The sequence below is a fragment of the Oenanthe melanoleuca genome, chromosome 2, assembly GCF_029582105.1.
Source record: "Oenanthe melanoleuca isolate GR-GAL-2019-014 chromosome 2, OMel1.0, whole genome shotgun sequence".
In the NCBI taxonomy this organism is placed as follows: Eukaryota; Metazoa; Chordata; class Aves; order Passeriformes; family Muscicapidae; genus Oenanthe; species Oenanthe melanoleuca.
In genome coordinates this window covers 51,369,772-51,392,621 of record NC_079335.1, presented here as the reverse complement: position 1 = coordinate 51,392,621, position 22,850 = coordinate 51,369,772, and the positions used below count along the sequence as shown (strand labels likewise).

Here is a 22,850-nt window from a genome sequence, read left to right as displayed (position 1 = left end):
AAGAACTCAAGTATTTATCTTGAAAGACTGCACGTACTTTCCTTTGGGTAGTTTTTATTGTGTGGATTAAATAAATTCATCTATGACAAACTTGATTCATCATTAGGCAGTCGTTCTTACTGTAAGTTCCAGGTACTAGAATAGATAAATTGTGGTTTGAGATAATTTATTTATTCAGAAGCAAGCAGATAAAACTTACAGTCTTTGAAAGTATCTGATGTCATAAGAAAATTTTGAAGGATATTTCCTGTAGTGGAGATAGTTGGAATTTCCAGATAAATATCACATGTTTAAAAGGGCATGCATCTGGTAACCTTTATACATTCAGTTGCATCTCTGAGGTTAAAAAAAAAAAAAAAAAAAAAAGAGAGAGAGATGATCCCTTTAGTCAGTGGTTTACTTTTACCCCACCGGTATTCTTGTGGGATATATAAAAGTAAATTTAAAAAAAAAATAATCACATATAGTAAAAAACACTGGTCCCTGAGCTGATATTGGCCCTTAGGAATGCAATTGAGGGCTTGTGGATCTGTGGAAACATTGCTTCAGAGCCTCAGCAGATGTTAAGAAAATAGATGTGAACATAAAGGAATAAAAGAGAGTGTGAATAGATCTTTGTACTGCTGTATAAAGCCATAAGGTTTCTGTGTTTTGTAGTGGTAGTGGTGCCCTATCCCAAATGACACTGGAAAAGAGTTCAGAGATGGTTGATGGGGATAACTAAAGTAAATGAAACAGTGTCTGAGGAACAGCTGAGTATGATAGGGCTCCAGCTGAGAAAAAAATGTACATGGAAGACTCTATGATTGAGAGATACAAATTGATGGGTGATGGGGAAAGGATGGATAGTGACCAATTTCTCTTTTTCTCATAATATGAGAACTGGAAAGCAAAAGGATGATCTTCATACAGTGAGCCATTGACCCGTGGCAAAATACGCATTGTGAGTGCTGGAAATTCACATGATTGAGAAAGGTGCTGGGGAAGTTCACTAGGGAGGTGTTTACTGAACAGATCTGGTTCAAGCAGTCTGAAAAGATTAGAGACGTGGAGGGAGTACTAATCTTTTGCATGCTTACCTGGGACAACTGTTTACACTGCTGCTGATTACTGGTGATAATGGACTTCTGGTTTGTACAGGTGTAAATACAGATGTTCTTAGCTTCTTTTATGTTCAGTTTCTTGTGTTTTCACAGTGGGCTGTAGGATGATGGATATTTCAAATTATGAGGTAGTTCCCCACCTGGCTTGGTTTTTTCCCATTTTGACATGTCACTCTTTTTAGTTTCCTTTTCATAAGTTTTAGTTTTCTCAGAAACTGAATTTTTTCTACTGCCTTAAAAATAATTATGAAAATTTTGAGGTAGATGTTTTCCCTCTTATTCTAGAATTTGCTAAATCCATATAATAAAAAGTCAATAAATTTCTTCGTCCAAGTTATGTCTTTATGTAATTAATGTGCAACTCTTTAACTTACCTATCCTCCCTTAGTATCAACCATTCATTTTGTTTACAGAAGCAACTTAAGATTACACAGTGTCATTGCCTGGTATGGATTCTATCTTTAATCCTGTAAGTGTCTGGACAGTTGCCACCAAATACCTGGCCCATGGTACCAACCATCCTAAGAGGGAAGAGCACCACTGTTCATTCATTACCCAACTATACATTTATCTGAAAGTCAGCTTGCAAGCATGGGCTCGACTTACTGTAATGTTGGCCACTTTTTCCATTATGAGAAACAGAGTAGTAGGGTAAAAATGGACTGCTTGATTCCCTCTGCAGTCATTGTCCAAAAACTATAACTATATGTTACTTTCATATGGAAATATGATGGTTCATTTATGGCCCTGAGCTGTAGTCTTGTAAGATTTCAACTAATTTTCGAGTTGAAAGTAGTGGATTATTTCTGAAAATTCCTTTGTCTGATCTACCTAGAACCCAACAGACAACGTTACTGCTGTTTTTACACACAGAAATATTAAGGGAGGAGAACTGTTGTGTTTGCATACATGGAATTGATACAACAGTGATAATACAGATCTAGTTGTTGTTCTCTGCCTGGTTTTGCAGGATGTTCCAGTGAATGGCTTTTGCATACCTTTTGAAAGAAAATACTAGTGGTGTCACTTGGGAGTTCAGTGTTTCACTGAGCCTCACTCTTCCTTGGTATAAGCCTTTTGTGAAATATTGAGCAATGCTGTGATTTCTTCTCATGAAGAAATCTAGTATTTCTGTAAACACAGTAAAGTTCCTTGTTGTCTAGATTACATATTAATGTGTGTATATGTATATTTATAGATGTCTCTCATAGTTTAACCCAGCAGATAAGCCCCACCCAGCCACTCACTCACTTCCCCACAGTGGCATGGGGGAGAAAGAAGAGTAAAAGTGAGGAAACTTGTGGGTTGAGATAGTTTCAAAGTAAAGCACAAGCAAAGCAAAAGAAGGAATTCATTCAAATGGGAAGGCCAGTGTTCAGTCACCTTCAGGAAAACAGGGTTCCATCACATATGCCACTGGAACGGGCATTTTGAAAGTAATTTTTGAAAGTATTTTTTTCAGAGAGAACAAAGTGTCATGGCCCAGGGGGCATACAGGCATTGCAGAATGTTTTCAAACACCAGGAAAATTTTGGAGCCAAATCTCTTATACAAGTAATTTACTTTTCCATCTTTCTGCTTGCCTGAAGCATCTGTGCTAAAGGGAGGGAATGATGCTATGCCCTTGCATAGGTTACTTCAGCTCTATATTGACAAGAAGGCTACAGGTTTTTGAAATGTAAAGTTGACGTTGAAATGTCAATACATTTCCTATTCAGGGGCTCTTCAACTGGGTCATGCTAGAGATACTGATGTTAAACTCTTTGCAAGACTTCTTTCTGAGCTGAAGCAGCCTCTAGAGCTCCTGGGAGAAGTTCTGCCAAAGGTAGAAATTCATACCACAGTGTCCACTCTCATGCAAAAACATCATGGCATAGGTTTGGTTTGCCATGGTTGTATCAGCCCTATTTACATAGTTTTCTAGCCTTCCTCTCTCACTCTGCCCTGCATCACATTTGTTTACTGCTTATGAACATATGTGGGTAGGTGTTCAAGAGAGAAAATTGTTCTCCTCCTAGTAAGTACAGGGCTTTATTGAAAATGTGGTTCACCTCTGGAGCACATGCCCTGCTGCCATCTCCTATTACTTGGTAGTTCTTTGGACTCTGTTGTTGAAGGAACTTCCTACTGGATAATTACCCACTCTTTATGACAGTGATAGAGGAATGACAAAACTAAGTTGCAAGCACTGCTTCTAACTGACAATAATGACTGAATTAATTTTAATAAAAAATAAATATTATCTGGTAGTGGTGAACATGGAGAAGCTAGTTCCTCAAGGGAAGGAACTGGAACTCTGCATGAAAAGCCTCAAATCCTCTTGTGAAAAAGCAGCTCTGACTTAAAATTTCTCAGTTCGTATTCAGTAATATCTGAGATCATGTTTATTCCTGTATTTAGTTTGGTACAGCCACCTGTCAAATTATGAATCAGACATCAAGTAGCTGTTATTTGCTTTGAAAGCTTATGAGTATCATCTGGAAAAAAAATGAATGGTCAAGTTCTGAGTCTTGTCTGACAAAATATTTTGTTAATGAAATGGGTAAATTGCCTGTGTAAACTTGCAACTCAGAGATTATGAGTAGCTTGAATGATGGTTATTGTCTGTTGTTGCAGAGGATACTGCTCAGTTCTAGTAGTATTCTGGGCATGAAAACTTCTAGGAAAAACAGGAAATTCTGCAAGAAGTTAGAGTAAGGAGACATTTATTATGCTGTGCAGCACTTTTATGTTTTCATTTCTAAATATTATTTTTTATAATTACACATAGCATTTTTGACTGTGTTTACCCAAGTCTGGTTGGCACTCCTGCAAAGTGTCTATCTCAAGAATCACTTTTTTTCCTTCTTAGAACTCTGTAGTATTTTTAGAAGAGAGAGAAGCAGAAAGATAAATGTGAGGAAACAGGTGAGTGTATGAATAGTGCAACTGAAGCTGCATTTTGTGTGCAAATACACAGCCTGGAAAAATGTATCTTATTTTGCTTTAAAAATTAATGTAAAATTTTCAAGTAATTTCATATCTTGTAATAAGCTGTTGCAAATTCATGTGGCTCTATCATGTATGCAATATTCCAATTTGAAATGGAAATTAATACATGATACTATATAGAGCTGTTTGAAATTTTTTTGTGGCTTTTTTGTAAATTTATTAGAAAATTTTTCTGTTGGTCACAGTTGTAGATTGTGACATTTGGCTGCACATGGGATACTCAGGAAAGCATGAACAAAACTTTTCAACCATTGCAAAGCTTTGGCTGAATCTAGAACTTTTAATTCTATGGTCTGGATTTCAGTGTGGCTGCTTGAACACACACATTTAAACAGCTAAAATAATTGCATGAAGTCTTGAGCTGTTGTTTGTGAGTGCACATTTTGAGGTTTGGGCTGGATAGTTACAGAATAGACAATGGCATTATTTAGTTGCTCGCTATTTTTGTCTTGCTGATGGAAACCCAGTGAGTAAACCAAGTATGTTTGTGTTTTTTCAGTGTTGATGTCTGCCCACTTTTAAAGCTTTGGTAAGCTGACATCCTCTGGGTAGAAGATGATGTTGAAATATAAGATGCTATTTGTGGGGGAAGGGAAATATTAATGCATTTTCTATTAAGCTAAATATAGATGTACTGCTAACTGTGCAGTGGAAGGATGGCAGCACTTTCAGTAGCACTTTTTCAACCATTAAAATAATTCCTGGAAGCTTCAGAATGATTTAAACATTATCTTTTTTGAGTCTACTTAAGGTGTTCATGTAAGACTTAGTGAACAGGAGCTGATATGCAGATACTTTACTTGGTGGATCAATGACTTGACATTGCACAATATATAATTGCACAGTGTACAAGGCACACCATTATCAATTTTTTTCTTAGAATAGTCATTCCAATTGCCATCCTCTATCCATTGTTGATGGCTTTATCCCATTGTTTCAGCACTCAAGAGGCCAAACCTCTAAGCACAGCTGCATTGTGCATGTGGAAATATGATGGATATTTTACATCTGGGAAACATTGTTTAATAATAGCTGTAACTGCCACTGGCAAACATTTAGCATCATTCTTACAGAACCTGGAAACTGGCATTGTCTGTCTTCACATCCAAAAGTGCATGAGGAGTTTAATGCAATGAGATTTTGCCTACCTGTAAGGAGAACTAGAAAAAATTAGTCATTAGAGGCATCTAAAAGGATTTGGCTTGCAAGCTGTGTGCTTTAAGGCTGGGTATTGATACCCTAAGAGTGAAGCAGTCACAGCCTTATTTTATGAACCTCTTATGCAGCTCAGAAATGTCCATGTGTTTAAAAGCTTTCTAGGACAGGGCTAAATTGCTTTGTGCTTTGCAAATGTAACCCTGTAGTCATCTGGGAGTCTCAACTGAGTTTAGGACTCATAACTGAACCCTTTTCTCATCTTCCATGGTCATCAGGGGTGTCCTGCTGTGTTAAGTGTCAATTAGTGTGCAATAGTAGCAGTGAATTCAGGAAAGGGAACTTGCTCACATTCTTTGGTGTTGCTGACTGTCCATACTGAAATACAAAGTTTTCCTGTCAAATAGAGGATGGATATCTCACTGCTTGTTTCATTCTTGTAAACTTTCCTTGGTGTGTAAATTTAAATGTGTAAAGGTATGTTTGACGCTTCTGGACAAAGTGGCTGATGTTCATGCTGAGCTCAGTGATGACATTTTCCTCATGATTATCTGGAACCAACTGTATTTTTATCACCTCTGAACCTTTGGCAGAAACCAACTTCAAATCAGAACTCTTTTCTTGCATTTATGTCAATAAGGTAGTGGTGGTATCTTGAGGCACTTAAACCAGAGCTGGCCAAGGGTGGGATTTATTTTATATGGGAAATTTTGATGTTTTGAATTTTTTTTCTTGCAGATCATATGACTCCAAAACTTCCAGATTTTCCCAAAAGACATGTATGGTGAATTAAATATTTTCTTTATTTCCCACCCCCACCTGCTCCAATCTACAGTTCAGACAATGTTGACAGATTCCTATTTGGAACCATGGAGCAGGAGATTTAAGTCTCTGGACCCTGGTTCCAGCTGGGCTCTGAGGTGATGCTAGGTTTCCTGATGGAAAGTCAAGAAGCTAAGATTTTCAGTTTCTGGCTGGAGCAAATTCTTTGGAACTGAGTCTGTGTGTGCTGCAGAAGTTTGAGCTCTTTAGTTTTATGTTTGCCACTTACTGATGAAGAGGTTTATGAAAAAAAAAAATCCTGAATGGCTGTAATAGAGCATCTTCATCAGGTGAAGTGTCACTAGTTCAGGAGATAAATGAACATTCGTATTTATCACTCACTGTGTGCTATCAGAGATTATTATATGAAAAATTACTTTTGCTTTGGTATTTCATCTACTGTGATCTGAATAGAAAATGTTGTGTTAAAAAATTCCCAAATACAGCTATTCAAGAAGAATTGAGAGTGTTATAACAGTTTGGAGTACAATATATGGCTAAAGAGATGTTAGAAATATCCCCAAATGAACAAACTTCAGAAAATGCAACACTAAGGTTACATTTTAAAAATACCAGTGCAAAGTAATAAAAACTCAAAATCTTAAATCTGCTGTTTAGGTGAAGCCATGCAGCATATATACGATTGTGATGATGGAATTACATTGTGATGAAGGAATATTTTCCTTCTGTATTCTCCCTTTTCTGATAACATTACAACATTCAAATGGATACTGACCCTTTAAACTTACCAGCTTTGCATAGAGATGCATAGTACTATTTATTTAAAAAATCAAGATAAATTGTTAGCAGTATTATTCACTTTCTTAGAGATTCAACCAATTCTTTGTCATGCCCCACAAATAGATCAGAATGAGGGTGAAAAAAAAAAAAGCAGTGTGATCAGAATGAAAATGCACCTTGCAGGCAACTGCCATATGATGTGATGTCATATCTTATCAATCATATATCATATTGTGTCGTATCAATCATATCATATCCTTTGTAATTGCCTAAGGCTCGTGGCCATTTAAGAGCTACTCTATGTGATTTTTAAGCAGGACTTATAGGCAATTGGCCATTCAGTTACTCTGTGTCCCATTAGCACATCCTTGTGGTAGAAGCTCTGAGGAAGTTCCAGGCGTACAAAAAGTTTCTGACATCTCTTCCTCTTTTTAGGGAAGAGGACTACCTGTGTAGACATGAATGTAGAAGAATTTTTCATTGTTGTTGAAAACAGTGTAGGTAGCATGCTCCAACTTTGTGTACAATCATGGTGTCAAGAGGTGCATGTGTGTGTTGGAGGCAGCAGTGCAATTAGAGCACATTCAAATAGTTGCACTGAGGTTACATGCCTGTGGCTGGGGGGGACATACCATTACTAATCCAGCTCTTGGCTGGGTTACCTTTGAAAAATAAGAAATTGATTCCTCTTCCACGTGTGAAAAGCTTTTGGCCCTCTTGAGTCCAGTTTAATGTTGCATCTGGGCTGAAGAGAAAGAGGGTAATGAAGCCTTCACATCCTGTCTGGCTTCCTGCAGGATTGAGCAGAGGGGAGAAAGCCCTTTGCCAGGAGTTTCTGGAGGGATAAAGAGACTGGAGCAACCTCCCCATGTGTTTCTGAGATGTACTGGGGTACATTTCTGGAGCTACATGCCAGGTTCTGGTCCCACTGGGTACCTTTAGAAATGACACCTGCAGTGACACTTGAAAGCAAGCCCACTTTTCTCAATCCTTCTGCCCAGTTCTGAGACAAATGTTCTCTCTCCTTTCTATCCTCCACAGTTTTCAGAACTTGTTGGTGGAGTGAAGTCAGAACCCAGTGCTCAAGCTCCAAACCAAGGTGTTTTGCCATGAGATTTTTCTTGTATAAGTTTTGATGGACATACAGAAGTCTACACATCTAGGATAGAAGTGAAGGAATTGATATTGTGAATTTTGGTATCAACTGGGGCAATGTTCTCTTGCACATCTGTTCTTTCCACAAAGCTTTCTGAACGATATATATCTCCTTCTCTGGGATGTTCAGCTTCCATTCATGTCCCCAAGGATTTTTACATTAGGGCAAACTGAGAAGTTGAGGTGTGTTTTAGCAAAGATATTGTAACATTGCAAGTGAATTAGAATAAAAAAAAAAAAAAAAAAAAACAAGAAAAAAAAATCTTTCTTCCTCATTGTAAGAAGCTCTGTTTTATTTTAGTTGTTTCTTTTTTCACCATCTCAGTTCTGTATGTATATGGTTAATTTTTCCTTTGTGCCATTTAGAACCATGTTTCCAGTAGAAAGAAAAAAATGTAAGTAAAAACATAGTTAAGTGGGTTTACCCAAACCCCACTATGAATTGAAACTCATCCCTTTTCCAAATCTGTCACTTCTTCTTCTTTGACATAAATTACATATTCAGTAATTCACTTATTTTAGCACTCCCATGTCTCCCAAGTTGTTGATGTAGCTCCAAACTTTTGAAATCCAGGTCATAATATTTCTTACTTTTCTCCAAGTACTTTTAGTTTCTAGTTTCTGCTGACACAGATGAATGTGGTGCAAGCAAAGAGCTCCTACTCAGTAGAATCTGATGGTGGCCCTGTCCCACTGATGGCCATGAAGAGAGGAAAGCTGTAATCTGCTTTGAACATACTTAGTTGCCTTCCAGCTGTGTGTTTATCCTGTCATGTTTACCAGTACACTGAGACACTATTTGTAATCCTGAGTGTTAATAGTCCTTTAAATATTTTCCTACCTTTGTGCAGGAGATCTTTTTTCAACATTTCAGCATTTGAAGAAATGTATTTTCAGATTTTCTACAATTTTTAAAAGGATGACAGCTGAAAAAAGGTTTTTTAAAGAAAGGGTTTGTTCAATATAAATTCAAAGATGTTTGTTTTCAAACTTGTAAGAAGTGAAGTCTATATTTTGGAGTGATACTGAAAGATAGACCTAACAGTCTGGGAATTGAATGTGCATTGACTAATTGTATTGGTTATTTTTTTTTTCTTTTTCTCATTTGGATGCTGACTCAGACCATTCTATCAAAAAATTTTAAATCCACTTCCACATGAAAAATGCATTGTTTGATATCTATTAACTCCCAAGCACTGAGAAGAGTTTGTGAGTTAGAGCTTCATAAATAACCAGACTGACTGTGAAATCTGTATATTAGGACACACTTTTAAAGTCCACAAAATTTATATTGTCAAACTGTCCTTCTCCTGCTTTGAGATAGGGGTTTTTTTCACTTATATTTAGTTGTATTCTGAGAGCGTGGTGCTCATAATACCATGAGCATGGGCTTTGGTTATGAAGAAGCAAAGCATCAAATATTGAAGCCTGGAAAAAAAAATGTAAAATACAGCAGTCTTTGGATTACTTTGCATATGGCATCACATTGAACAAATTATTTAATAGTATGTTTGTTTAATATCATATGTTTGTTCTTCTAAAGCTTTTGAAAATATTACCTCTTTTATTATTTCTGCTGTTATAGTGCTTAGAAGTTGTCCTAAGACAGGACACCAGGCCAGCTTCTGCAGAAGAAGAAGAACAAAAAGTAGCCCAAAAATTTTAATATCCAGTCTTTTTTATGTAATGCTCTGCTACACAGGTTGTCTCCTTTCAGTGCGAACTCTGGTGACCAGTGAATACATCATGCAAACCATGTATCTAGTGAATGTATCTTCCTTTTCAGATTGCAGAAAATTCATACATGGGCTCATTCTTGCAATTTTAATTATTTTTAAAAAATTATTTATTATATTTACAAAAAGAAAAGGGAAATTTATTACAGATATTTGGTATTCAAAATCTGCACTCAGGATAGTGTTTTGACAAAAATTTGGAGTCTGGTGGAGGGAGATGGTCTATTACTTTTTAAAATTGTTGCATCATGCTTATCTCATTCTTTGCTTTATAAAAACTACTATTGAGACCATTGATGACAAGCTTGAACTATAAAAAGTCTAAAATTAAAATCTGGTTTATTGGCTAGATACAGAATGTGAACCATCATCTTCTTTCTAGTAGTTGCTCATAACAGACACTTGCAGAACAAGCATGAACAAAAGAGGCTGTGTGTAGAGTGAGCATTTTACAGGTATATTCTGCTAGTTCTGCCCTCCACAGCCTTGCCTTTATTTACAGCCTTGGATAAGCATTTCAGCAGTGCCGTTTTTAATCTGCAAATTATAAAATGACCCTCAAATGGATGAAGCTGGTGGTATAAAATAGAGGTATCAAATATTTTGGAAGTAGAACTGTTACTGCAGATAGGTCAGGTAGGGTGATATTTAATGTTGTCTTTTATCAGCAATTCAATTTTGTCTTGAAGATGCATATTTCCTGAAATACTGATGGTTCACTTTATTTATTCATGCCTTGCAAGTTTGGCTGCCTGTGATTAAGCCAAGTGTTTCCTAAAGGGTTTATAAGGCATTTCTAAGTCTTCATCAAACATTTTCTATTGGCTTTTGAATAGACATCCAGTAAATCACAGTGGGACTATGATCAAATGTGTCTGGCTTGGGGTTCTTCAGTGTATACTGAAAATTTTGTTTAAAATTTGCAAGGAAGAGAAAGAGGGCAGTTAGCACAAAGCAAAGCATTCATTGAAAGTATGTCTATACTCCTGAGCCAAACTGAGGTTTGTGTCTTGTTATGCCCCCTGCTATGTAATAATTTTGTAAAGAGTAATAAGATTAACAGGCTTTTATTTTCTCAAAAGTAGAAGTACCATTCATGTTTTCTCTGAGTACCAGGTAATGTGTTGGTAAGCATTGTAATGTTATTATTATTGATGTAAAATTGCTCTCTGGAGACTTAAAAAACTTTTTTCTTTAGTTAAAAAAAGAAGGAAAAATTGGCAATAGCAGTTGTTGTGGTTTGTGATTAAAGAGTACTCAAAGAAACTATAATTAAAGTGTGATTTTTGCTCTAATATTGACCATAGGGGACAATCATGATTCATGTGGAACTGACTGGCAGAAATATTCTTGGTCAGGATATTTTTATGGTTTTATACTAAAAGCTTTAAGCAATGTTCAGAAATTCACCTATTATATGTATGTATTTTGTCTTTTAGGGCATACAGGACGATTATTGAAATCTCTGTGTTTCACCAGTCTATCATTTCTGCTGCTGCACATCATCTTTCAGATTACAATAAACAGTCTTGAAGCTGCAAAAACTATTGAACCTGGTTTTAACTGTGAGTAAAACATTTTAGTTTTTATTAGCATTTTAAATGTCCAAATGCTTCAGTGGTTTGAAAGGTGAAGGGTTGATAAGAAGGCACTTAGCTTTGTGTTCCTGTGGGTTTGCATCTTGCTCTTGTTATCCAGCTTTTTACCTTAGAAATTACTGTTAGTAAGGCAGGAAGACTAGAAGGGCTTAAGAAACAAAATAAATGTATATGTAACATATATATATATATATATATAACTATTTTTCCCACCACAAATGCATTTTCTTTGAGTTTACCAGTGACTATGGTTATGACTTCATCTTTTAGGCTTTCTCAAAATCACCTCAGGACCTGAGGAAACTACTCATTTATGTCATTAGGTCATAATTCAGTGAATTAAGAGTAAAATGAAACAAAGTTACATACCTCCCTCTATCCATGTATTATGGTCCTCTCTGGCATAACTCTTTAATTTGTCATTTTAATATTGATTCCAAAACTTATATTCCTACAAAGTATTTGTCTCTTTCTTGCCTGTGTTGTATGGGAGGAAGTATTTTCAATTTTTCATTTATGTGTAAGCTCTACTTAAAATACATTGCATGGCATATCTTCCTCTCTCAGGAAATGTTGTTCAATAATTCAGAAAGCAAACATGCTTTATTGTGCAGAAGTTAATTAAAATATCTATCCAGTGATTTAGATATTTAACCTCCAGGTAGAAACTATTTGTACTTGTCTTACTGTGCTTACATTTAACATTTAAACCTGTCAGCTTACCTTTGATAAATGTCCATTTAATTTATCACAAGGTATGCTGCTGCCACTTGAGTAAACAGTTGTCCTACAATTCAACACAAGAAACCTTATGTGATATAAAGAATTTGGTTTAAATAACAAAATCCTAAGGAAATTTGAAGTGAGCATTACCATTTCACCTTTAGGTCAAATGATGTCCTAAAGTAAAAGGCATAATTGTGTTCATGAAATACCAGTTTCCCCTGGAATATCTTGGGCTCTGTTGGTTCAAAACAGGCCTTCAGAGTCTAAAAATATCCTTTCTCTTTTTTTTTCAAAAATGAGTATCTTTCACTGAGTGAGCTGGATTAATTGTTTTCCATATGTGTTTAATGTTCTTATGACTATAAAGATGTAATTTTTACTTAGATTGGAGTAATTGCATCATCTAGACACCATTTGTATGAGTGGAGAGTTCTAAGACAGAGTTGCAACCACTGGCTTTTTCCTCCTTTCATGGTGGAAACTGGGGTCTGCAGTGGGAATTAAAATAATTATTTCATCCTATAGAGATGAAATAGAGGGAGATTTTACTCTTCAAGATGAAATGTAGCATTTTTTATTGTTTATTCACAGCTGAGTGTAGCAGCTCCTCTTTCAGCTGCTATTACAATGAACTCCTTACCTGGGGCCTCACAGGGCAGTGGGTACAGCTGCAGGAGCTCATTTAATGTTATCAGATTGCTCTCTGACACCACAAGACCACTTGACATGACATTCCCACACACTCACCATTAAGCTTTTTGCCTTTTGAGTGCAAAGGGTGGTTTGAAGTCACTTTTTGGGATTGTTACTTGTCCCAAAGGAACACCCAAACTGTGCCCAAGTTGTCTGGGGGAGAGAAGTTGGTTGACCAAAATTGTTCCAAGAGTTTTAAAACTGTTTTAGCAACATGAAATATTCAGTTGTTGAATTACAGTGCCTGAATACTGAGTGAACTGGCACCATTTTGTTTACTGGTATGGTTATAGCCAGTGAGATCCAGGTAAAGCCATTAAAAAGGGCAATCTGATTCTGGCAATGCTGGATCCCCAAGGTGCTGAAGAAGAAGTTAAAGACTGTAGTGAATGTAGGGGCTAGAAAACCCCAAAGCATTTGCTAGGTCAGGGGGTAAGGTCGATTATTGCCATTTAATGATACCAGAACTTGGATGTTACTGTGTGAGTGAGGAGAAGACAGAATTCCTACTCCAGAAAGCACCTTGGTATTATTTCTGCTTGTGACAGTTTAGTGGCACAGCCCCACAGGTTTCCTGCTCCCCTGCCATATGAAGAGTGCTGTACAAAAGTGACTGCAGATGTGAGCTAAGCCATAGCTGGAGAAATGACAGCACTTTGCCCATGATGTCTGCATAGTGTTATGATCTCTGCATTTTAGACTTGCTGTTAATGTTTATCCAACTCTTTTTGCTCAATAAGAAGTTCAGAAGTGTAGACTGGAAGATTGATGTGTTCTGTTTCTCTATACAGACCAAGATCCACTATTAATAAAACATTTTTTACAGCTACAGTCTTTTCTGATGCTTATCATTGTGAAATTTTTCTTCCATTAGTCAAAATATCCTTCTTCATCCTTCAGCCTGGTGTGGAAATAAAGAAAAACTTTCCATTAGGCTTTATGGTTACTCATTTTGTGTTTGAAGGCTGCAGTCATATTTGTTGTATGTACTCTTCTCTCATTCTCTTCTATTTACACAACCTCAGCCCCTTCAAACTTTCTTCATGCATCATGTTTTCTAGAAAGGAGATTATTCTTATTGCTGTTGGTCTACTTATGTTTTCTCCAAGTTTTTCAGGTATTTCTTGGAGCTCAATGTCCAAAGCTAGGCACAATTTTAGCTGAGAATTTAATAGCATATTCTGAAATATAACAATTACCCAAGTGTCTGCAAGTCATACTCCCTATTTATGAGTTACTTTATGGGACTTTTTGCAATAGACTCACACTTTTTATTTGTGATTCACTGAAACCCACAAATCTTTTTCTTCAAAACAGACTTTTTTTTTTTTAAATCTCATGTTTATGTAGGTAAGTATTCTTACAGTATAAATAGAAGTTGATGTTTGCCCAGTTTTTTTCCCCAAAGTTTTATTTATCTAGACTGTTCTATCTCCTTGTTTGGTAGTGGCTTTTCTTGCAGGGCAAGAGAAGTAACACCTTTAAGGGGTTTTGGATATATTAAGTTTTGGATTTTCCTGTAAATTTAATATTTGTTTTGATTTTGCTGGAATTGTAGTATGTCCCCAAGTTTAAGTAAATTAAACCATAAAAGGAGCTAATGGTTGTTATGGTAGGTCCTCTCTTAATTATCTTCCAAAGGTCATGGGAGCCTGGGGAGGGAGGTCTTCTCTGACTGGAAGCCAAGCAGTTATTCCAATTTACAAAAAGGTCATGAAGGAAGATCCAGGAATCTACAGACCTGTTATTCTAACCTCAGTTTCCGAAAAAAGTATGTTAAAGATTACCTGAAAAAAATATATGAAAGATTATATTAGGTTCTACTTAAAGGCATTTAAAGGACAATGCAGTCATCAGGCACAGTCAACACAGGTTCACAAAGGGAAACTCCTGCTTACCTAATTTAATATCCTTCTATAGTAAAGTCACCTGCCCAGTGGATGAAAGGAAGGTGGATGTATTTTTCCTGGATTTTAGTAAGGTTTTGATACTGTCCTCCTGGAAAAATTGTTGAGTAGGTTCAAGATGTACTTGGTTGATTAACTGGCTGAAGGGCAGGGCTTGAAGGGTTGAGGTGTGAATGGGGCCACAGGTCCCTCAGGGCTCAGTTCTAGGGCCAGTCCTGTTTTCAATGTATTTATCACTGATCTTGATGCAGGAGTTGAAGGCACCATTAGTACATTTTCTACCAACAATAGTCAAAGTGGGTGGTGCTGTCTGGAACAAGATGCCTTGCAGAAGCCTTTGTGTAGTTAATCTGCCTACTGGCAATTTCAGAAATAGGTGAGAGGACAGGATAACATTGTCTGCAGATTCTGTAGGTTAGTTTGTCTCAATATTTTCAAATACCAATTTTCTGAATCAAAAGATCATTTTCTGGTTTTAGTTTTTCTTTTCATACTGCTATATTAAAACCTCTGGTAATATTTACATTTTGGTGAAAGAAACATTTGAAAAATGTTTAAATTAGAGGTGTGATAAAGACTATCACCTCTTAAACCTTATACAGTTATAATATGTGAAGAACAACCATCCTTTTATCTTCTAGATCTAGAAGCATTTTTATGTGATCCATTTGCAAACACAAACCATGCATGCAGAATTTCAGATCCATTTCAAAATATTCTGCTATTTCCCTAGACTTATGTAATTCAAAATCTGTTTAGGATAATTCCCAGAATGTTTAACTTCTTTGGTTTATTATCTTTGTCATCCCCTTCCTCTTTTAGCCATCTCTTTCAGCATTCTCTTAATTACGTTGGTTGGTTGATAGAGGTTTTTAAAAGCGTTTGGCCAACAGAAGGTTCTTGTTTCTTAAGAGGCTTGTGACTATTGCCTAGCAGTAATAAAGTTTTGCTGTTAATTGTCTTTATTTAGCTTAATGAAAGATTTCTGGTTAGCCACAAGTTTAGTGTGTGGAACTAACGTTGAGTATCTCCCAGACACAGAAAGGAAAAGAATTAGTTCAGAAAGGGTGAGCTGGGCTAATCTTAAGCTATTAAGAGCTATATAATTAGTCTTGTTTCATTGATATATCCATATAATAGACAGTATGATTTTGAAATATAGCAGCATTCCTGCTGTAATAGAATTTTATTATTAAATTTGTATTTGTGATGGAATAAAATTCTGGTTATTAGATTAGGTAACATTTTTTGAGTATAGAATCCGTTAGGCAGGCAATTGGAGATTAGATCACAGGGTGATAGTTGCATTCTCCAGTATGCACAGTATGGTTCTTTCCTAGGACTAGTTTTAAACATCTTTAAAAATGGCAATACCATTAGCAGGAATGTTTTCCACAATGTTAATTTTAAACTTTACTTCCAATAAATTAGTGCAATTATTCCTCATCATAATACTCTGTAAATATACATACTGTAAGTGTAACTTCTTGTGCTTAGTCAGCCTTTAAAATAAGTCTGGGGTTTTTTTTCCTGTAGTTGTAGTAATGTACATCCATTTCTTATTTTGTGCTCCTGTATCATCTCTTGGTCTTGACTTCTGTGAATGAATCTATTGAAATGCTTATTCTCTGGAACAATATTTTTGTTCATGAGAAATGCAACTTAGAATACTTCAACTACTCACTAATTGTTTGTAGTCAATGTTTGTAATACCAAAAAGAGCATTTAAGGTATTTCTGGATATTTTTCTTATACATCACATAAATGAACTGATGGAATTTAAACAGATACCTTGAAATCCTTCTACATTATTTCTATAGATCTCTGTTTATTGTGCCTACTTGAAGTGCTTTATTTACAAAATGGTTGTATGTAGAAAAAGGGAGAATAGATTTAAAGCACCAAGTTGCCTAGATAGCTTCTCTGTTAGATCATGGGAACTAAAATCAGATAATTCTCTGTCCCTGTTATGCCATGGTGAATGTCAAACAAATGCATGCCACCATTGTGGAATCATAATAACTTTCTGCTTTAGATAAATTTTGAAATTATTTCTTGGCTTAAAAGTCCATCCTGTGTTTGCATTACTACCAGCATGTCCCTGAGGTATTTTGTTATATTAGGAAGCAGCAATGCCCAGTACAAATAAATTATGTCTCACCATTTATTGAAAGCTCAGGCTCAGGACTGAAGCTGACCTTTCATAGGATTGAATATTTACTCTTTCCTATATACATGATGAGATTTCATGTCTTTTATACCCTCCTGAATATACTTTTAAGGTTGTGATGATATTGTAAAGTACTACTTTGGTAAAGGTTGTTTTTTATTGTTTGAGTAATTAACTCACTGGAAATAAAGATGCTGCTTTTGTTTATAAAGAGACAAAAAATTTAAAAGATTTCATACAGAGTTTCATATTTCTGTTTCAAAGGTAGGTTGCAGATACATGCCAGTCTTTCAAATACCATGGCTTACTGGCCAAAATCCTCGAGTCTGAGTTATCTCATGGCCCTTGCTGGCTGTTTTGACACATCATTTCTTGGGAGACTGCCTTCAAAACACATATTTTGAAAATATTGGAAATTTAAAATACTATTTTATGAAAAAAATTCTGATCATTTTCTGACTACTAGTTGGCTTTATAATTTTGACAGTTTTAATTTCAAAAATATTGCTTTGTATGAAATGAAATTAATCTTAATGACATTAAGAAAACTAGTGAGCATATTGTAAGAAGCTTCTGAGCAGAAGTCATAAAAAAGTAGGCATTTTTATACTGAAATGTCTTCTCCAATGGTTTTGCTTACCAAAATAAAAGCTGACAGTACCTTCATTCAAGAGTGCTCAAGTACTTGCACACCGCACCAGAAAAACCAGCTCATCCTTCCCTAACAAAAGCATCCATAACTCAACCAGGCAAATGCTTAAGGTGCTTTCCAAACAACTGGTTTAATTGCAAATTTGAGATCTTCAGTCATCTGAATTGTATGTGCATCATCCTTTTTTGCTTAGTGAAATCTATATTTTAACGTTTTTCCAATAAGAGTGGGCCTTGTCTTGCAAAGCATCTACATTTTAATCGTATTTTTGTGTGTTATCTCAAAGGTTATAATCTTGGCCAAAATATGAGCAAAAAAATAATGCCTTTAAACATCTAAGAAACAGTTCATTCTGCTGTCACAGAAGTCATCAGATTGTACTTGTGTGGTTTCTCTACAAGCAGCAAGAGAAGAAAGTTCAGAAATGTCCTTGTTTCAAGAACTGTGAAATATCAAGTATAGCAAAATTTTATAGGATGAAAAGCAACTGTAGCACTGCAGAAGAATCAGAGTAACCTTTCCTTGAGAGGATATATATTTTAAACTTGGCATTTTCTGGGCCTGTGATGTCTATGAAAGCCAATGTAGTACAAATTTATTCCAGGCTTTTAGCTAGATGAGTTCCAGAGTGGTGAGTGGTGCCTCAGTGGGAAAAACAAATTTTAAACCAATATTTTAATAGAAGAGATTATATAGGTTTTTCATGCTGTCCAATAAGACTGATAATTCAAATTAATATATCAATAATATTAAAGTCTATTTTTATTGGAATTTAGATGCCTGCATATTTTTGGAGTTCTGAACTACAGTCATTATTAATTGTTTAATCAGTACAGACAGCCAGTTACCTGGAAGGTCTTTTTGTTCAGGTTTTGTTAAAAATGAGTGTTCTGATTTAACCCCAGATGGGAAATAAGTACCACACCACTGCTTGCTCCCCCTACCTCCCAGTGGGATGGGAAGGAGAATCAGGAAAAAAAAGGTAAGGAAAAGCTCAAAGCTCATGGGTTGAGGTGAGAATAGTTTAATACTTTAAAGAAAGTAAACTACTACTTTTACTGGGTTAAAAAAAAAAAGAAAAAAAAGAGAAAAATAAAACTCAAGACACACAAGTGACACACACAAAATAGAATTGCTTATCACCCAATGCTCAGCCTGTCCCCAAGCAGCCAACAGTCCCTTCCAGCCAACTCCCCAGTATATGTGTGTGTGTATACATACATATATATATATATTTAGGCATGACAGTCTGTGGTATGGAATATTCCTTTGGCCAGTTTGGATCAGCTGTCCTGGCTGTGCTCCCTCCCAGCTTCTTGTGGACCTGCTTCACTGGCAGAGCATGAGACACTGAAAGGTCCTTGATTTAGGGTAAGCATTACTTAGCAACAACCAAAACATCAGTGTGTTATCAACATTATTCTCATAATAAACCCAAAACACAGCAATGTACCAGCTACTAGGAAGAAAATTAACTCTATCTCAGCAAAACTAGGACAGTTGGTTACCTCTTGTGGTTTGACTTTGTGTTATGTCTCAGCAAACTGTGTGAAGCTTTGTTGCTTATATTACTAGCAGGATGCTAAAGCCTGAGCACATGAGAAGCTGAAAACATTTCCATATTGCAAGTTAATAGAATTTTATGAAATCAAAGCTAACTGTGGAAACTTCTTTTTTGAAAGTCAGTGTATGGATATTGTCCTTATCCAAAGCAGTTAAAGCTATCTCTTGGTGACATCTGCCCAGTGCCATGTGAATTGAAAAAAAAAAACCCTGCTTTTGTAAATTCTCTAAGAAGAAGCTCTTCCTCTTCTGTTGTTTGTACCCCACAACCTGCAGCAGGAGTCAGCTGGGTGGCAGGGGGTTTATGGAGGTACCACAGTTTATAGAACAAGGAGAATAGGATTTCTTCAGAGCTTCCCTCTTATCAACCACTATATCTGCAGAATAATGAGCTACAAAGCAGTGAATGGCCATTTGCCAGATCTCCACTGAGAGACAGAAAATCTCAGGATCTCTGCAGAGATTGGTAAGAGTGGTGCATGCAAGGATTGAAGTAAGAGCTGAAGCTCCTGTTATGCTCTTTCACATGGCAAATATATCTGAAAACCTAGGAAATGACAGAAAGGCAGGAGACTTGACTTTGAGGAAATAATATTTCCTATAACACTCTGGTTTCATCATGTACTGTTACTTGCATAGGTGATGTGCATTGTTTCAATCAAGAAATATAAGAATAATAGGAAAGAACTTCTCCACGGAGTCATGAAGAGCTTGAGACTTAAAAGAATGCTTAGCTGTAAAAACTGCAGTGAGATCCAGATGTGATGGCACAAATATGGTTATTATATTGGGTCCTAGAAAAGCGTGTGGTTGTATAGTATTACCAATGACCATTTCTGATTGTCACTTCAATGATTCCAAGAATCAAGAATGTTTAACATGTGGAACACATCCTATGAGAAACTTTTAATTAGTCAAAAGTGTTAGCATGCCTTTTTTGTCTCAACAGAAACTTACAATATCTTATTCTGTATATGAAAGTTAATTTTCCTTTAATTCAGTGCACATTGGATGTCAACATTTCTTCAACACTTTCCATGCAGCTTTATGTAGCCTGGACATTTATGACTGGGGAAACAGAAGCTTTTGTAATTGCTAGGTATGTATGATAAGTCCTGATTGATTTCCTGCTGGGTATTAATACTTAGCAGTTTGGAAAGTTCATTCATCAATGGTGTTCATTGTACTTATGGAGTCTTTATTTCTGGACTCACAGGCTGACATGTAAAAACTGAGCAATATTCTAGGGAGTCACTTTGAGGCATGGAGACATAACTCGTTTGTATAATGTATGTGATTCTGCTGCAATGATGTTGGCACACTCGCTTGTGTTTGACCATTCAAGAGTACCTGACATAGGAGATGATTCTTCTCACTGCCACTCTTTTGACAGTCAGAAATGCATTGGAGAGAAGACCTGGGAAACTGCTGGGTGGCCCATGGGGCTGTACAGCTTCTTTCTGAAGCTGGTGGATTTGGAAGGTGTTCTCAAGGTGCACTCAAGGGAGGCACCCAGTGTATCCACTGATACTATGATGCAAACTAGGACAGTTCTCTTTAGTGTCCCAGTTGAAGCTAGGATGACAGCAGGGTAGTAGAAGTGTGACCATCACAGTTAGCTTATTTTAGAGCTGTTTGGAGGAGAGATAGAGCAGCTGTTTTCTGTCTCCCTCTATCCTCTTAAAGGAAGAAGCAGAAGTAGCAAACACAAGGAAGAAATCAAGGCCAGCTGTGAAGGAGAAGGCACTCAATAAAGCTTGAATAGATGAGAGCAGAGAATGTATGTGTGAAGGAAATAAAAGCAGAAGAGAGTAACTGTTTGTTGATTTATACTCTGGGTTAGTGCTGTTAGTAAATTAAAAACCAAATGTGCAGATTAGGCTTCTACATTTTTGTAAGTAGCCACTTGCTTGCTTGTCCCCTGGTTGTATGTTTAAACTTTGTGTGAAAAGCTTATCAGTGAACATTGCCAGCTGCTTTTAAGTTCCAAGTTACTACAAAACCCGTTTTCCATATTGCGAAAAGTTCTTGAAGACCAGCCAAATCAGAAACTGGCTGCTCAGATGATTACAGTGAAAAATCTTGTCTACAGGGTCAACCCTTACTACCCTTACTCTGACCCCAGGTTATCATGGCTCATTGGCAGTGTTTGGCTGTAGCTGAATGAGGTATGTAAGGACAGCACTATGGTGCTTTAGCAACCAGCATCTCTGGGCTGGTGTAGGGACCATGTTGAAATGTTCCCTTGTTGGTCATTCAAATCATTTTAAAATAAATATTTTACTGGAGAGTCCTACTGTAGTATTACTATTCTGGAGTAGGAAACTATATATTTGTGTGTTGGACACTGTTTAGACAAATACTTTCCACTGAGAATAAATATTTCACTTTATTTCTGGGGATCTGTCTCTGCTGTTTGGCTGATTACATCGTTAAGGATTGCTCTTCATCACGTAATCGTGTTGAGTATTTTTAGAAAACCTGATTCGTTAGTGTGATGCTGTAAACCTCTGCATGTGCTTGTACCCACATTGCAAGTTTGAGAGGGGTTGGTCCCTGGGTCAGAGCCCTTAGGCTTGATCCTTCTGCACCTCTTGGGATTTACGTCAGCAGCTGGAAAGCAAACAGCAAATCTGAGTTGAGATGATGACAGCTGCTCACTGCAGCCACTCTGCCACGGCTGGACCACCAGCTGGGCATCTCAGCTGCAGGGACAGGTGAGATGTTGTGACTGGGGGTGGCAGCTCTGATGGGCCAGCCCTGGCAGTGCAGCACCCTGTGGGTGGGCTTCAATGGACAGTGTGGGCTAGGGGCTGCTTTGGACCAAAATGAGGTCATGAGCTGAGGTTAACCTCTAATTGAAGGGGCTGAGTTTACTGAGACCTTCATGGAAGCTGTGATGTAAAACAAATCTCCTTGTAAAACAAAGGAAAAAGTGTTGCTCACATAAATAGGGCTTGGAGCCATCAGGAAAAAATGTTTTCTTGATGGGGCTGGGCTTGAAATGCTTTGGTGGGCTCTCCTGCATCAGTGTGTTAGAACATAGTCCTAAACATGGGTCAAATACAATCGGAACTTGCATGCTTTGAGTTTTCTTCCAAATAGAAAGTCTGTCTTAAAATTCTCTCCAAGTTCTGCCAGATACACAAGTCTAAATCAGTAACCACACAGGCTGCCAGGAATTGCTGTACCTTACACCTTTTGCATAAACAATGTGCAGCACATCTGTCAATGCTTACTCTTAACAAAGAGGAAAATAACTAAGAGCAATTCTGTAACACTCATAAAGGGTGAAAAAGTATTCTTTACATCTCTGGAAGGATGAGAACTGTGAATTTTGCAGGGTAGACTTGATTTCCAAAATCATAATCATCCCCCTTTTGTTTCATTTCAACTCTTGCATTTTTCTTGATATCTAGGTCTGGGGCATATACATCTATGCCATATGTGCTGTGTTTACTGCTGAATTTTATCATTCCACATTTCTTTAGGGGTTTGTTTAAAGCAGTCAAGAAACTGGATTTCAGAGATGTTACATTCATCATCTAGACTAAAACCAGAAAGATTTTCAATAGCATCAGTGAAAGGTGTAGTAAATGAAAAATATTTAATGAAAAAACTGTAATCTATTTTATGTGTCTAGAAATAGGGAGAGTAGAACACAGTATCTTTCAAAATGATTAAGGGAATGAACTTGATTTTCAGCTGTCATCAGATAGCATCAAATGCAGATTTTAAAACTAAAAACAAGTTAAACACAGTTTTCACACTGAAGTAGTGTAAAACACTTAAAACCATGCACTCCAGACCATGCCTGTCAAAAGCTTTACCAAGCTTT

At 36.7% G+C, this 22,850-nt stretch overlaps 1 protein-coding gene across 1 annotated transcript in view; it reads left to right on the top strand.

Annotated features, from left to right (window-relative positions):
- PIEZO2 (piezo type mechanosensitive ion channel component 2) overlaps nt 1-22,850 on the top strand; it is a 281,253-nt gene that overhangs the window by 88,174 nt on the left and 170,229 nt on the right. The window contains exon 3 of the mRNA XM_056483345.1: nt 11,143-11,268. Within this exon, the coding sequence (XP_056339320.1) occupies nt 11,143-11,268 (126 nt within the window). The remainder of the gene's footprint in view (nt 1-11,142; nt 11,269-22,850) is intronic.